The sequence below is a fragment of the Cygnus olor genome, chromosome 2 (genome assembly GCF_009769625.2).
Source record: "Cygnus olor isolate bCygOlo1 chromosome 2, bCygOlo1.pri.v2, whole genome shotgun sequence".
NCBI classification, from domain to species: Eukaryota; Metazoa; Chordata; class Aves; order Anseriformes; family Anatidae; genus Cygnus; species Cygnus olor.
The window spans coordinates 2,967,976-2,984,330 of record NC_049170.1 but is presented as its reverse complement, the minus strand read 5'-3'; the positions used below and the strand labels follow the sequence as shown (position 1 = coordinate 2,984,330).

The 16,355-nt window shown below is 45.6% G+C and overlaps 1 protein-coding gene across 1 annotated transcript in view; it reads right to left on the bottom strand.

Annotated features, from left to right (window-relative positions):
- Nucleotides 1–7,144: 7,144 nt before the first annotated feature.
- WNT3A (Wnt family member 3A) overlaps nucleotides 7,145–16,355 on the bottom strand; it is an 85,452-nt gene continuing 76,241 nt past the window's right edge. Inside the window, exons 3-4 of the mRNA XM_040549670.1 lie at nucleotides 11,354–11,619; nucleotides 7,145–8,133 (exon numbers count right to left, since the gene is read on the bottom strand). Coding sequence (XP_040405604.1) covers nucleotides 7,654–8,133; nucleotides 11,354–11,619 — 746 coding nt within the window. The 3' untranslated portion in view covers nucleotides 7,145–7,653. The remainder of the gene's footprint in view (nucleotides 8,134–11,353; nucleotides 11,620–16,355) is intronic.

The following is a 16,355-nucleotide window of genomic DNA, read 5'->3' as shown; positions in this document are numbered from 1 at the left end:
GTACCATGGGGAAATCCCCTGTGGTACTACAGGGTTGTGTTTTATGCCTTCCACACTGCTAGTGGGCTTGTCAGGTAGTCCAAAGCAACGAGAGGTCCTGTTTGGGCAGGTTTTGGCCTGGGAGTGACAGAAATGATGCTGTAAGAGACAGAGATAGAGTGGGTCTCCACTGAGATGAAGAGTAAGGCTGAGCTGCAGTCAGTAGGGGACAGGCAGGCAGTGGGGCAACTGGGTCTGGAGGAATGCGCGTTGGTGGGAATGGAGGCTTCAGTGGGGAGGATTTGATCACATACAGGAGGATTTGGGAGGTTTTGGGAGCCTGCCTTGGGAAGGCTTGGGCCTCTTGTGCTTTGCATGTGGTAGCAGCAGGTGGCAAGTGCATGTTGGGAAGGGTCACTGACAAAACGCTGCCTTCCCTCAAAAACATGGGTGATACTCAGCTGCTTGCTAGCCTATGTAGCAGATGTGCCTTCAGGCTTTTTGGTAGAGTGGAATGAGTGGTGAGAAATAAATAAATACTAATAAATAAGACGAAACTTGGAAAAAGAAAAGAAAATGAGGAAGGCATCTCCTCACACCTTCCCCACTCTCCACTTTCATGCAGGGCTGTCCAAGACCTCCCTTGGTCCACAGAACATCTATAAAAAGAGCAAGGTCTGCAGAGACAAAGTTAGGTGGAGAAGATGCTTGTGACTGTTGTGTCTCAGGAGCTTTCTCTATGTGGATGGTATTCACATAACAGCAAGATTTTGCCTGTAGATGACTTGGTGGGAGTTATCCATTTTCATTATGTGCTCACCAAGAGGAACAGCAGAGATGCTCCCTTGGGGTCAAACACATCACATACCAGTCAGTAAGCTGGTTTCAAATAATTATTCTTCCAGAATACATCCACCTTCCCTTTGATATGCTTGTAAGTCTGGCATTATGGAAATGATGCCTCCTGATTTATGTCTAAGTGAGAGCAGAACTGGGCCCGCAGACAGACTTCCATCTTAGAGTCTCCAAAGACATGAGAGTTAGGCACCTGGAGTGGGGTCCAGCTCAGAGATTAAGATACACAATTGTAGATGTCTGCAAGCATGCGTCTCCATGTGAGTTAGATGTCTAAACACCCATATCTGATGGAAATTGTCAGCACGATCAGTGGGGCCTAAAGAATGGTTCAGCTCGCTCTACAGCGGACACTTACATTTGGCCAGATGAAGTGCTCGCTAGCCTCCATTGCCAATTCACTGGGAGATCAACTGAGTTGCTCATGCACACGCATCTAGTGCCATCTGGGATGCCCTGGGGTTTCTGAGACATCTGCATGTGGCTGGCAGATATGCCACAGGACTTAAAGGGAGACCACACTCTTCCAGAGCAGCTGCTAGAAGCCAGTGGGGTACCCTGGGGCATTCCAAATGACTCTAGATGCCTATCTTCAATGATTCAATTTAACCCTAGATGCTATGTTTAGGCAAATGGATCCCACCATCATTGCTTGCATGGAAGTTCAAGCACTGAGCTCACTTGTAGGTACCTACATTTAAGCCTCTCACTTTATGTCCTGAATCCCATCCCCTGATGCCTGGGAGCTAGATATAATGGCCTCATGTTTGTTCTTGAGAGAATCTCCCCCTCCAACGTGGGGACGCATCAAAGATGTCTCTGGAAACTGCAGGGAAGTGGGAGCAGAATGACTTGCCCAAGTCCACACAGCCACCATCAGCGTCAGGAATGAGGGCTAAACACCCATTTCTCAAAAAGGAAGCCATAGAAGCCTCTGTTTCCAACACAATGGACACATCTGCACCCAGCAGTGGCTAACAGAGACCTGAGGCAGCAGGGTCCTGTCCCCTGGCTGAGCAGCGATGAAGTGCAGATCAGCAGCTTTTGTTGGAGCACACAGGAGAGGGCAGGGAACATGAGCACTGGGAGTTAAGCCATGAAGAAAAACAATTGAGCAAAAAGCAAGACAGATCCCACTGCTGCTGCCCCGTGAGATAAGGGAAATCTAAAAGAGAGACTTTCCCATACTAAGAAGTCCCTACCATAACAACCAAGTTTCAGCTTGGAGGGAAGGTGGAGAACAGAAGAAATACAAGGATGAAGAAGAGACGGGACCTTCTCCCACCCAGCCCACTTTCTCTCCCATCGTCTAACACTCTCTCTACAGCTTTTCCCCATATATCTGCCTGGACACATGACTGACAGACCTGGGCAAACCCCTCACCGTGCCATTGAGAGCAGAGCATCGCCTTCTCAGTAGCCTCAGCTCTCTGCAGGTCTCTGGCAGAGCCAGGAGTAATTTTCTGATGGGCAGCTGACACTGTTTGTCAGTTTTAACCAGGCACAATGGCTGGTGTCTGCAGGCCAGTTTGATTTGCTGTCTTTTTGTGGCCCTGTATTATCTTCCTGAAGCTTATTGTTAAGGCATCAAGGGAAGGCTGGGGTAATTTCCATAGCACAGGACCCAGAACTTGATTCACAACTCCCAGCTCCTGCCGTGTGCTCATGCTGTAACACAGAATATCCCCTGGAATATCAAAACCTAGATTTTCTGCACTGAAACCTCCCCTTGAAGCTAAAAAGTGACCCAGAGCTCATAGAATGAGGAAGTGTTTCTTCTGTATTTGAAATTAGGGGTGGGGAAATTACAAGCATATGAACACACATGACAAATGTATTACAATCCATGGACATTTCTGTAGCAATAGAAATGAATGCACTGAAAACACCCAAAATATTTCAGATTGAATACCAGACAAAATTGCTCTATGAGGATTAGCTAACACAGAAATCCTGCAGTGCCCAGCTAAGACTGCAGTACTTCTGGTTGCGGGGCTGATGCAACTGGTGCAAACTCGGAGATTTCTGCACCAGATTGCATTTTGTGATGTGGCTGTCCTTGCAGTGCCTTCCCAAGATTAAATCCTGACTCCTTTGGTTGTGCAAATAAAGCCCCTTGTAAGCAGTGGAGACAATTCTGGAGACTTCAAAAATATTTTGGAGAAGACAGTCAGTGCAATACATCAGGAGTCCAGTAATAGAAAAGTCATGCATTCCCCTCCCTGTGTTTTTATTTTCTCTGAGAAAGAGAAAACCCCAAATTCTAAAACTAAACCAAGACAACAAAAAGCTCCTAAACTTTCCATTTCTTTCACAGAAAGAAAAGAGGTGAGGCCAAATTCACCCCTTGCATGTAACTCTGTTGACTTCAATGAGGTTGAATGTGGAACTGATGGGCCCATCAAACCCATCTGTTCAGCTAAAGGAAAAGTTGGATAGCAGCATGTAAGACGAATTAAATTATGTTCCTTTTTATTTTTATTTTTTACATCTGTGTTACTTGTCTGGATGATACCCTTTCCCTTTTCCCTGGTACTGCCAGACACATCCCTGATACAAACCATCTGCTTGAGGACAAACCTCACCACAAGTGAAGACTGAGGGAAAGGGTACCATGGAAAATAGAATATGAGTTGGAAATGAATGATCTTTTCCTTTTGTGGAAACTGCCACAAACTGATGTGGAGGGGAAGTTTTTACAGAAACCCACTGCCAGGCAATTGAACAATTCAACTGTCTACAACAGGCATCTTGTGTCCTTTTGGGTACCCAATGGTCTCTGACGTATCTGCCCAGATTTAGTACACATGACACAGGATTGTGGGAGTCCTATGACATTGAAGCAACAGCTGTATCCCAATGGGATATTTTAGGGCACCTCAAATGTCACTAGATCCTTATATTATTGAATGAAACCCAAAGTCCTCTCTGTGAGGAAGGCCCTACCATTCTGAAAGACTTGGAGAATCTGAGGCAGAAGAAGACTTTGGGTTGTATTTAGACCATTCCCTAAATGAGGCCCACCGTAGCCGAGATGATGGACAGGGAGGGACAGTACCTCACTCCTCACTGACTTCGTCTTCGAGATTATTGCAGTGGGAACCCTGACATGAGACACCAAGAGTAGGCAGTGGAGTGGGATCTTAGCTTTTCAAACACGTTCCCTGAATTCATGTGTATAAACTAGCAATGCCCCAAGTGACTTCTCCAAAGCCATGGGGCCAGACGAAGGCCTGGCATGAGTACTCAGCAGTCCCTTGCTCCCAGACTCCTAGCAGGCTCTCTCTTTCCCCTCCACATAAGTAGGTGGAGACAAACCAGGGACTAGGACCCTCAGATGCACCTGGGGTCATTAGCAGAATTCACATGTATTTTTCATTGACTTCTGTAGCAGCTGCTCAATCCCTTACACTATACAACCCCTTACTACTATTAGTAGATGACTAATTACATAATAACACCTAACAAATATGCATAGGTTTTGTTAAAAATCCCTTGAATGGGCTGGAAGTCTCCAAGCACTGAGCCTGACTCCAGTTTTGAATGAAGGAGTACAATTTCCAGCCCATTTCAGCTGATAATCAGATTGTAGCTTCACCTTCTTGACTCATGGTGGACTTCACATCATCAGACTGTACCCAGTCTGAAAGTTCATCATCTAGTATGAGCTCATCAGCTAAAGCTTTCCTCCAGGAAAGACAGAGATTCATCCAGAAGGCAATTTACCAAACCTAGCTTAGATACCATCCTAGGCTATGATGAATAACATTCTGCACTTATTTGTGTCTTGCCATTGATCCTAGTAGAAAAGTAGAGAGTAGAAATAAATTCTACTGCTGCAGTCAAAATCTATTTGTTCACCTTAAGAAGCAATTGCTCAGGAGATGCCTAGTTGTTGTTGTTTCCATGCTTCTCAAAGAGCTTCACATGCTAGTGATATTGAGCTTGGTTCTCGTGAAAATGCAGAAATTGTGAATGTTAACATGCTGTGGATGGGTTGGGGTTAAAATTCAACTCCCCCATGCAAGGAAGCCAAATCCTTCAACCCATTTCTTCACTGGCATGTTGTAAAACAAGGAGTTTGAAATCACTCTGTTTAAAGATATCAGGGTAAAATTAGTTGCGGGTGTGGTCCTGCTGAAGTCAATGGACCGACACAGAACATGATCTGCAGTGATTTGCATCCTCACTCTTGGGGCAGAAATCACTGACACAAGTCCTTGACATGACATGTCTAACATCTCTCACTGTGACTGCTAGCACTACATTATATTAAGTAAACCAGACTTAACTTCCCTTGTCTATTTTTTTTTCAATTAATGCCTTCCACATTCTATGTCTTTTCCTTTAGTGTTTTCTTTCTTGACAGCTTGTGTTTGAATATTGGTTACTGTGGCAATTTTCCCCTGCAGTGGCCTCCTTCTCTATTTGCTATAATGATCAGATTTTCCTTTTCACCAAGACAGTATTGTAAAAATCAGCCATATTTCTATTCATTGGTTCATCTTTGTCTCAATTTTTAGTGACCTATTGCTTTCCATCAGCTGATGTGTGATCACCCACTGCACACAATATTTACATGTACAGATCAATCGGTTTTCTCCCCATTTCTTTCTTTGTCTCTCTTGATCTTTCCTTCTCTCCTTCCCTCCCTCCTGTATCTCTCCTCTCATTTCATTGCAGCTTTTTTGCAGAGCATTAACAGAAGTGCCTCCATCAATACGCAAACCTTCCTTGTGTCCTTGGGCACAGCCCTGAGAGATAGGGTGATGCATAAACTGTATCAGCCTAGGAGTAGTCCCGGGAGACGCCATGACTCATGGAGTCAACCCTTGGAGGCATCATTTCCCCTGTTTTCTCTCTGATGGGATTAAGTTCTATTCGCTCCCTGTCTCTTCTGCATACTCTCTCTTTCTGTTCCGGGAATAAGGGAATAAGCTGACTCGTTGGGAGAGAAGAGCCCTCTGATTTCTCTACACAGATATCCAGGTGTGAACTAGCTAACAACCATCATTACATTGCCATGCTCTCCATGAAAAGACTCTTATGGGTCGCTGGGAGTTAGATCACAACCCGTCTCCCTCCCTCAATGAAAGGAAAGAAAAAATGCCAATCCTTAGTCCCTTTCCCAAGATAGGAACTCAAGGGTATGAGTAAGTCAAAGAGTTCGTAGGGCAACTGCATCAGAGGCTAAACAGGCTATGACTCCATGCTTGATTCACCACTCTTTTATGCCGGTATTGACCACAAATAACTCAAGCAAAGAGCAGAATTACAGTGCTGTAAATACCAAGGAGATGGGCTGAGATTCACGCCTGATACCCACATGGCTATATGAAGCCCTGATGCCTGCAGAAGAAGTGAGAGGTGTTTCTGTAAACTGGCAATCCTGATCTGATACCCGAAGTAGAGCAGCGTGCAAAGAAGGGCAGTTGGAAGTGAACAGCGGAGACAGGGCAGCACTGCACAGTTGGGATTTGGCTCTGTGTCCAACCTCTGGGCTCATTCAGAGTCTGGATTCCATGCATTTTAATCTGGGCCACTTTTAGATACGGGAATGGCTGTAGAAATTAGGCGAGAAACCAAATTTGTCTAGAGTCTGAAACTGTTCCAACTTGCGGGGGGTGAGGGTTGGCTCACCATCATGTAAATTACTGGGTGACAAGCAGTCCTTCAGAGTCATGTTCCTGACAGACTTGTGGTCTAAGGGTTTTGCTAAGTGCCCGGGGGAAGCCTGCATGGGGTGCGGAGGTTGGATGGACTAAGTGCACTTTCCACTGTTGGTGATGATGTTCTGTAGTGAGGTGGGAGGAATAAACACTTTCCCTCTCCTCCTCTACTAGAACAAGCTGGGGTGCTCAGGAGTCAGATATCCCAATCCCACTCCCAGCTGCCCGAGGAGAATCACCCTGCACCACTTGTTTTTTCCGAGGAAGACTCGTTGGCTGAGCCACAGCTGGAGCACCACGTCCATTATGGGACTGTCTCCTTCTCAATGCACAGATCGAGTCCTCTTCACTTCACTTACCAGGCACTGAAATTTTTTGTACCATGCACATCACCTGTGTGCCAACAGGGCATTTGCAGGAAACCATCCGCAGTCCTCTCTCTTTCTCTCCTTTTCCCTTTCCTTCTCCCTCCCTCCCACTCTATAGGTGTCACTGCATCCTATGTCGAATCTGGCAGAAGCTACTATGCTAAAAAGTTCATGTGAAGAGCCTGTCCACTCTACAGCTCTATAATATATTTGTAGACTTCTCTGGTTCCAGGGCAAAAGCAAAGGAAAATTTGCATTTTTTAAAAAAAATCATTAACTTATCTGCTTTTATTTCTTTTGCTGCTGTTGTTGTTGCTCATATTATGCACAGAGTCTGGCCATTTGGGTATGTAGATAGATCTCAGAAAGCTTAGTGCTGCTGTCCAACACAGCCTCTCCCTGGCTGAGGGAAAAGGAGATACATAGGAAGATGCAAGTCTTTCAAAGGACACTTAATCACACAAGTCACTTCAAGTGGGCGAGAGCAGAGCAAATCCATGCTTTTGCTGATGCTCTTCTTTCCAGCTCTGTGTCGTCAGCTAGTTAAAAAGCCGCTGTCTCCTATAGGATGCATCATTGTGGCGTAACTTGTGTGACTGCCAGATGTACCTCGGGATAGCCCAGAAGTCATTAGACCTATTCTATCCAACCAGTTTTAGCCTTTATTTTTTTTTTTATTCTTTTAATATCAAAAAGTAGACTTCTCTCATGTCTGCAACCTTAGAGGAAGTAGGCTCAAATCTGTTTCTCCACTTGGAGCCCAGCAGAGGGTTTTGCCCACTTTATTTGCATGTGTGGACATCGTAGACTCGTATGCACTCCTGGCAACGGACATAGCAGCACCAGTGAAAGATACAGTGGCACTTCTCTTTCCGTTTCTCAGTCCTCGTGTTGTGCCCACGGCCGCAGCACAAAAGATCGCAACCGTCAATCCCGTGGGAAGTGACATTACAGATCCTGTCACGGGTCCCGAAGGAACCTGTCTCAGGGTTGGGCTCACAAAAGTTTGGTGAGTTCTCGTAGTAAACCAGGTCCTTCTCAGTTGGAGCCTTGAAGAAATTGTATTTGGGCCTGAGGGTCTCGACCCAGCCACGGGATTCCCGATGTTTTTCCACCACCATTTCAGAAGCACTATCGTACTTGTCCTTGAGGTAGTCACCGATGACCCTGAAGTCTGGCTGAGACCACCAGCAGGTCTTCACTTCGCAGCTGCCTGAGAGGCCATGACATTTGCACTTCAGATGCATGAGCTCAATGATGGACTGGAAAAGAGAAGGAGAGGAAAGGCAAAGAAGAGGGAAGACGTTAGTCTGTAATCAAAACACAAATCATTTTGCTATTTAGCCAGGATTTCCTAAAGAACTTGGAGTGTTTTCATAGTTATACTTGCACACTTGTGAACAAGAATCACCTTATCCCTCAGTCAGTGCACTGCACAGATACTGGGTCTGAGGCAAATAAAACTTTCACAACTTTATTATTTTCAGTGGCTATCTCTGATTGCCACCCCAACTTTAAGCATCTATTGAGTGTTTTCACTAAGGGCTGAAGTGATCTGTACACTCTAATTTTTATCTTATCGATGTTCATGTGTGAGTATTGCAGGATTGTCACCTAAGAATACAATTCAGATGCACCTAGGCAGAAAAGCAAAGAAGACAGAAACCTACTAAAACAAATGTTTTCATAAGTGGAATATATAGCTATTCCACTGGAAATTAAATAAATGAGAAATGGCCTGAGCATCCAGCCCAGAGTTGCGTCTTTTATGTATGTTTTCATGTTTATTTAAGCAAACAATGTTCTAGCCTCTAGGCTATGTTCAGAAACCTGAAAAGTAATTTATTTTTTATTTTTAAGCCAAACGCACGGTGTTTTAAAAACATTTCAAAGAAAAAATAGGAGCCCAAATTCTGATTTTGAAAGCCTCAGACTTCAACATAAAGAACTGTCCTTGAGTAAATGGAAAGGTGATTGTTGAGCTTAGAGGTTTGCTGTGTGCTCTCACTACTCATGAAATTATTCTAAAGGTTTTTAGAGGTGTTGCCCTCCAGTATTCTGAGGTGGGAGACAAGCCTTATGCAACTTACTTGATAATCTGCATTTTCAGACTGATCAGCAAATTTCAGGGTACGTGAACAGACTAGTGCCAGCCTGAGTCCAAAAGATTTGCCATGAATCAGCACCTTGATGTTCACCAGGTGCTTTCCTGTGTTATTTACGGAGTATCACACGCCGCAAAGGAGGTTGTAATTAGCGATGAGAGAGAACCACAAAATGTTTGGTTCATATAATCATGCTGAACTTAATCAAAGCTTCTGGCCTGGTGGTAGGGTCTGAGTTCATAACATGAAACATTGCCTATGGCTCAGGTTTAGCTGGAAACACTTGAGCATGGAGGCCTGGAACAGCTACTCCATGAGTGCTGGCATGGTGAGAATAACAAACACTAGTGCTTTATAAAACAAAGGATTTCAGATGGGACATTTGCTCCCTACTTTTTGAAATTTGTAAAATGTCCAAAAATAACCCAATGCCAACACCCTGTCTAAGCCTGAGATCACAGCGATGTTTGTTCACAGCTCCATTTTTCCAAGGATTCTCACTTTAAGGCAAATCCCTCCTTTCCACAGCTTCTCCACAGTCCTCTTTATCTCATTAGCTCTCCCAGTAACTACCACCAGCAATGCACTTTGAGGTACCTGGAATAATTTGGGCTATTGCTTGAGGAAACCACATTATTTCTTGTATTCATCTTCATTGTGGACAAGTTTTGTTTCTGGTGGTATTTTATTTTGAAAGATTGTACTCCCTATTTCAGACCAGCTGTCCTGTGGTGTGAGGTGGGATAACAGGGGTTTGGCCACCTGAGAAGCTCACACTAAAGTCCTAGTAAGGACAGAGGTTTCCTAGCCCTGTGCAACTGTGCTTGCTTTGTTATGGCTCATGGCACAGTCCTCCTAGGCACATGTAAGGTCTGCTCCTAAGAGAACAAGACCACATTAACCTCTTTTGATTGCAGTGAGGTATTGTTTCTTCCACTGAAGGATGAACTAATTCAAGTTTGCTGCATGAGGAAAAAAAGCTGTTATCTTACAGGTGCTGTGGAATGGCCTCCATTAGCAAGAGCTTTGTGATTTAATTTCACAAATTGTTTCCCATAGATTAAGTTCTTCAGGCATTTATGGGGTATTCTTGAGATGAAAAAGAGAATGTCCTGTTATTGGGATTTTCCCACCTTACAAAGAAAATTCACTGCTTGTGAGTCAGTCACTGTGATGAGGACAAGACTTAGTACTTTCAGTTCCCTTAAATACTTTTTGAGTATATACTTACATACTTTTTGAGTCTGAAGCGAAAACACACTAGTTGGCTTTGTGGTATGGTCAATGTTTAATCAGGAGGCATCAGAGTCACATTCTCACTCATTTTCTTTAAATACTCTCTGGGAAAGAAAGCATTGAGAAGAGGGGTGGTGGGAAATGCTTCCCTGCTCTTCCTTACTCTCAAGTCTACAGGGCAGGGTGGTGGTCCCAGGGGAAAGGACCCCAAACCACTGGGCTCTCTGCAAGGGATCCTGCAGGATCTCATCCCATGGACACCAGTGATTCAGCCTTCTCCGTCCTGATGGGACTCTCTAGACAATGTGTCCAGAGTGGTACAAATGCTGAGGACTTCTGGGGCACAAGCTGAGATGTCTGTAGATTTTATAGGTCCATAGTATAAAGCAATAGGTCTGCAGTTGTACATTTGGGTACCTAAATCTCACTTTAGACAGCAAAGTCCTTTCATAGGTAGGCCTGGTTGAACATTGCCTGCCTGACAGTTGCACTCAGACTTGGATTCAGTTGCCTAAACACAAGTACCTAATGCCATTTGTGAGCTCCATGGGTGTCCACGGCATCAGATCAAGGGGGGCAGAGGACCTGCAGACCCACAGTCTTTCCCAGTAGCTACCCACAGACAAGCTGGATGCTTCAGAATACCTTTCTCAGGTTATACTTAAATGCCTTCACTTAACCAGCTGAATCTTGCCCATAAACTGTGGCCCATCTCTCTTAATTTCAGATGTCTACAGTACAGACATTTCAGAGCTCTCCTTCCTGAAGCCGGGGAGGGAGACAGGCATCATTCAGCTGAGATATTTCAAATGTCTACTTTCATCTGAGATGAAATTCCACCCTAGCACTGCCTGTTTTCATCCATTCACTACAGAGACGTCTGTACAACTGACTCCAAGGTAGGCGTTTACTCTGAGTGGGTGAATTTACTTTTAGCTTCCATAGACTAGGCATAGAGAACCATTGACCACCTCCCTGAAGGAACTTTTGTCGGGCTTGTATCACCACTTCAGAATGTAAACCATCCCAAATTAGGTATGATTATTCCCTCAGTTCCCTCTGGATGTTCAGTGCAGGTTTCTAATGTGGCAGGTAAGAAATCAGTAAAGGAGATCAAGAAAGTGAAAATAAATGTCCTTACGGTCCTTCCAGCTTCGTTGTTGTGCCTGTTCATGGCTGACCGAGCATCTGGTCTGTTCTCCCGGGCATCAGCAAACTCCCGAGACACCATGCTCCCAAACTCCACGTCCTCGCTGCAGCCTCCCCATTTCCAGCCTTCCCCTGGAGAGCCTTTGTGGCGAGTGTCACAGCCGCAGATGGTGGCCGAGCCCTCAGCGCAGGATCTGGTCACTGCGAAAGCCACTCCAGCAGAGGCAATGGCATGGACAAAGGCTGATTCTCTGGTAGCTGTGAAAGAAAGAAATCAAGGAATAGTGGTCAGTGAAAGGGCTATGTGTGGCTGTGACCAGAGCTGTGAACGCCTTCTCTCGAGGGCATAGCAGAAGGCCAGGAAACTCTCCTCTGTGGTCCACAGACATTGTCTTATGGAAATGAGCTCCTGTGCAGAGAGGACCAGGCTTGATGCAAGCTCACTGAGGTCAAACAATGCAATTTTTACTAAGATCTTAGGATGGGTCCATGGCAAGACAAAAAGCAGTGGAAAAATGAGTTTCTCAGGGCATACAAACTATATTATACAGTCCTTTGCTGGCAATGCACCAAGTAGCCATACACAGAGCTGCAACGTTGGCTTCGGATGTGTAGAAGCTGGGCCATGAATGCAAATCTGTGCTTAATGCAAGCTGTCACCCTTCATGGTGGGACCAGCACCCGCTGACTGGGAGAGCTGCTGACGGCTGGAAGGTGGAAAAATGTCAGGGTGCTTTGATACTTCTCTACCCTGACTGTTATGTAAACTAAATATTGTCCCCACACTCCACCTTCATTTTCCTAGCCTGGCAAGCTCACCTTGGGACAATGTTCAAAATATAGCAACTTGCGTGCACCAAAAGCTTGGTTCACTAGCCTAATGAAGGCTCCTGCTAAGGGGACTGAGAATGAACTTTCCTTTTTGGCCCATTGCCACAGATGTGGGATGGGATCAGCCAAAAGATTTCATAGTTAGGGACTGATGAGTCTTGGTCTCTGTGGAGACCTTCCTTCATAGACTTTTGTCATAGCTAGAGCTGGGAGGAAGAGGGCAGCTCAGTGTTAGTATGGCTTTCCTGGTTTCCAATGCTTTTTCCACAATGTGCTGAAATGAAAACCAAAGTACTTTGAAAAAGGGGAATATACCAAATTATCACTTTTTTTTTTTTTCTTCCAATTTTCATCTCATTCTGTTTCTTCACTCACTTGAAAATGACCTTGGAGTTCAACACTACACCTCAGAAAACACCACTGCGATGTTTTTTGGCTTCAGCAAAATGACATTTTTATCACAAAAATGGCTAGTCTCAAATCCTTGAGTTTGAGACAGTTCTAAGGAGACAACTTTTCTGATAACTTGCCTCCCTTAACCTCATATACCCTTACCCACAAGAGCTATAGGTCTTGCCTATAGACCAGGTAGCCAAGAAAGAGTGCTGTCTGATGCCTTTTGAATGATTAGGATAGTACAGTGAATGGACCCAAGAAGGCAGGTCAAGTTTTCAGCTGATGCAGCTTCACCAACTTCCACTGAGCTTTGCATCATCTTACGAGGTACCTCCATAAATCCTCTAAAACCTTCATTGGACCACATTTTGCTGATCTGAGCTTTCCCTGGGCATTTTGGCTTAATATTTACCTTCTAGATGCTTCCAGGTTTTACTAACACATGGACAATTTAATATGCCAAGCCCCAAATCCAACATGTTCTTGGGGGGAAATCAAAACTGCATGCTTGCAGAGAAGTCTCGGCTGGATTGAAGGCTTAAGCAAGACCTTTTGCAGTGCTTCTTTGCTTTGGGAAGACTACCAAACACAACAATATGCAAATCAAATAATGTGCATGAACTTACAAGCCGAAGGTATGAGCAATGTCCTGGAACACGATGTCAGTGTGCACCGTGAGGTTAGTAAGTCACTGAGGGCTGGAACCAAAAAAAGGAAAACACAGGAACCCTCAGTTCCTCAATGTGATTTTGAAAAATCCTTGTTCAGCATCTGTCCAGCCTCGAGGATCTCAGCTACCCACAGCTGTGACCGTACAGCTCCTGAGCTGTGTGAAAACTTGGCTTTTGAGTATGACTTGGCGAGTCCAGTTCTAACTGGACTGGGGATTTGGCTTCTTGCCCTTCCTAAAGCCCAGCTGGGATCCAGAAACCAGAACTGTGGGGTGGAGGTTTGACATGGTGTCTCTGAGGACACTGATGGCCAGTGCCTGGGTTTGTGAAAGACAAAGGCTTCTCATAGCATCCAGTCAGATAAGCTGGTGGGACGAATACCATCACCCTCCAGCAGAGAGGTGGAGGATATAGCTACCAGAGAACAGCTGAAACACCTACTTCCTCCAACTGTGGCCTAGCTCATCTTGAAAGCTTTTGATATGATGTTATACCACAGACAGGAGAGGAAGATGATGATATTTCACCCCTTCTGCCCGATAGCTGTGGTGGCTAAAGCACATTGTTTGTGCAGGTTAGCTCTCGTGGCTCGAGAATCACTCTTTTCCTCTGCTCAGCGGGAGAGGCCTGATCCAGGCCTTTGGTTACTTGGGAAGGAGCTGCAGGCACTGAACTGGTGTCTGCAAATCCCCTGGGCCTCACCATGCTAGGACTGAAAAGAAAGCAGCTGCAGTCACAGTGTTGGTACAGAAAGCCTTGTTCTGTGTGGGTTTGAGAGGGGTGGCCCTGGGTTAGGAGCCCACAGGTCCTGGATTCTACTCAGGCTTCGGCAGCAGCCATGGGCTCAGAAGGGGGCAATGCAGAGGGTCTGCAGTACTTCTGCATTTACCAGGACTTGGGCATGGCTGAACGTGGGGTTACAGGAGCACAGCTTTGGTTGTAGGTACCCAGTTCTGCCCAAATTGCAGGTCCGTTACCTCAGCTTTCCACTGGTGCTGGCCCTTACAGAAAGCCTTCAACTCCAGGAGGGTATTGATAGGATTTGCCTTAAGAAGCGCCGATTATACTTGTCTCTCCTCTTCCCAGAAAGAGCCCAATGCCTTTTACAGCCTGTATATGCGGTAATCACTCTCCTGCTTTTGAAATGCAGCCACCCCTGGGGTGGAGTGCAGCCACCACTTAACAGCACACAACAGGAAGCAAATAGCATTGTATCTGATCGTAACTACCTGGGGAATGTAGGCAGGCAGAGCAAAGCTGAAATCTGGCCCCGGGCACTGGGGTTAGGAGTTTGTCTCTTGAGAAAGTTGCAGCCGATCTTTTAATGACTGCATGAAATTAGGGCACTGGGTTTACTTCTCCTACCCCTAACTTAAGGCAGTGAGTTCAATATTGACGCAGATGGAGGAGCGCCATTGCGTGAATCATGTCCTGCCACCTACCAAGTTATGGGACTGTCCTCCCATTACTAAGCAGACCTGACCCTGTTGAGCTCTGGAGAGCTCCCCAGGTTGTAGCCGGAGGCGGTGTGGCTGCAGGAATGGAGAAGGAGTGTATAGAGATACAGATAAGCAGAAGGAAAGCATGCACTTGTAATGGAAATGAGGGGTTATTAAGGTGCCATATAAAAATGCAGGAGACTTAGCAAAGATAACAGGAAAGTGCAGTATATTTGTCAGGTCGCCTCATTCCTCTCTGGGTGGTTCTGGTAGCAGGAGACAAGCAGCTCATTATGACTTGAAGAGAGCTTCTGGAAAGTCATCTGGCAAGAGAAGGTTAATAGGGACTAATACCTCATGGAGATGTTGACTTAAGAGCATTTTAACCATTTTGTTTTCAGTGCAGTACAAGGTCACCAAAGCTCTGGCTTCAGCTTGTTTAATTCCTGCCTGCTCTCGAGTTTCCCTGGAGGGCTTAGAGACTTGGATGGCTCTAAGGTACCCCATTTTGGACCCTTTTAGACTGGGTTGCCTATTGGGGAAAAGAGTGCTGAGGCTTACAGAGGGCCTTGTGGGATGCTTTACGTGTACCCCCACAAAGAGACCTCACCAAGTCACTGGTCACTTCTGGAAATTGCTTCCTAAGAAGCCCAGTCTATGAAGCTGAGAGTGAATGGTCCATGTAGAACACCTCTGACTGCCCTCTTTCAGGATGCAGAGAGAAATGTTTGGGCAGTTTCATTATGAGAATTCAGAGGTCTGAGGATGAGGTGAGCTAAGATTTGATTTCCTGCTTTCACACAACTTTCTTACATGACTTGGTCAGTCTGTGCTTCTGCTTCCTTATCCGTACACCTGAGGACAATCCTGCTTATCTCCCCAGAAGACTGCAATGCTAAATTCAGTGATGTCTTCAGAACTGTGGGCAGAAGGTGTTGGAGCCAAACAAAGGGTCATCAAGATGTGGAGTGAGGAAGGCAAATGAATAACCACATAAATATTTGGACTGTCTATTATACGAAACCTGGTCTCATGGGTTCTGCTGCCCAGACAGTGACTTATTTTTCCTGAACCTTTCTCTCAGTGTCTAAATGATTAACCCCAGGTCAGGCGGATATCCCAGATCTGAGGCAGGAAAGACTGATGAAGCAGAAGGTTGAACGCAATGGTTCATTTTGTCTTAAAAAACCTACAGTCCATTTTTACCACCTTTGTACCGTAGCACTGAGCCCTGTTCTCCCTACTGTTGACACCCTAAATCTTTCCTTACTCTCTGCACGGTTGTCTGGCGGTAACAGCAAGTTCCTGGGAGAGGGCAACACAACCACTGTCAGATGTGTTAGGAGCTGAAGTTGCAAGTTTTGTGTCCTGGATCACAGCTTGAGGAGCTAGGCCATTTCTAAGAAAGGGGGGCACTGCTGCTTCTGCTGACTTCTCTTTAACAGAAAGCAGTGAGATCTCTGTGATCTTAGAAAGAAAGACAAGAAAGGAAGGTGTCTTGCTTGAGGTGGTTCTGGGCTGCACATCTTGCAGGGAAGGAAGCAGGCCTCCGCAGCTTGGAGAACAGGTAGTCAAGCACCAGGGGATGGACCCTGCTCCAAGGGCTTCCCACTCAGCACCTCACTTTTCTGGATGGTCTTCCTGAAGGTGCGGAAGC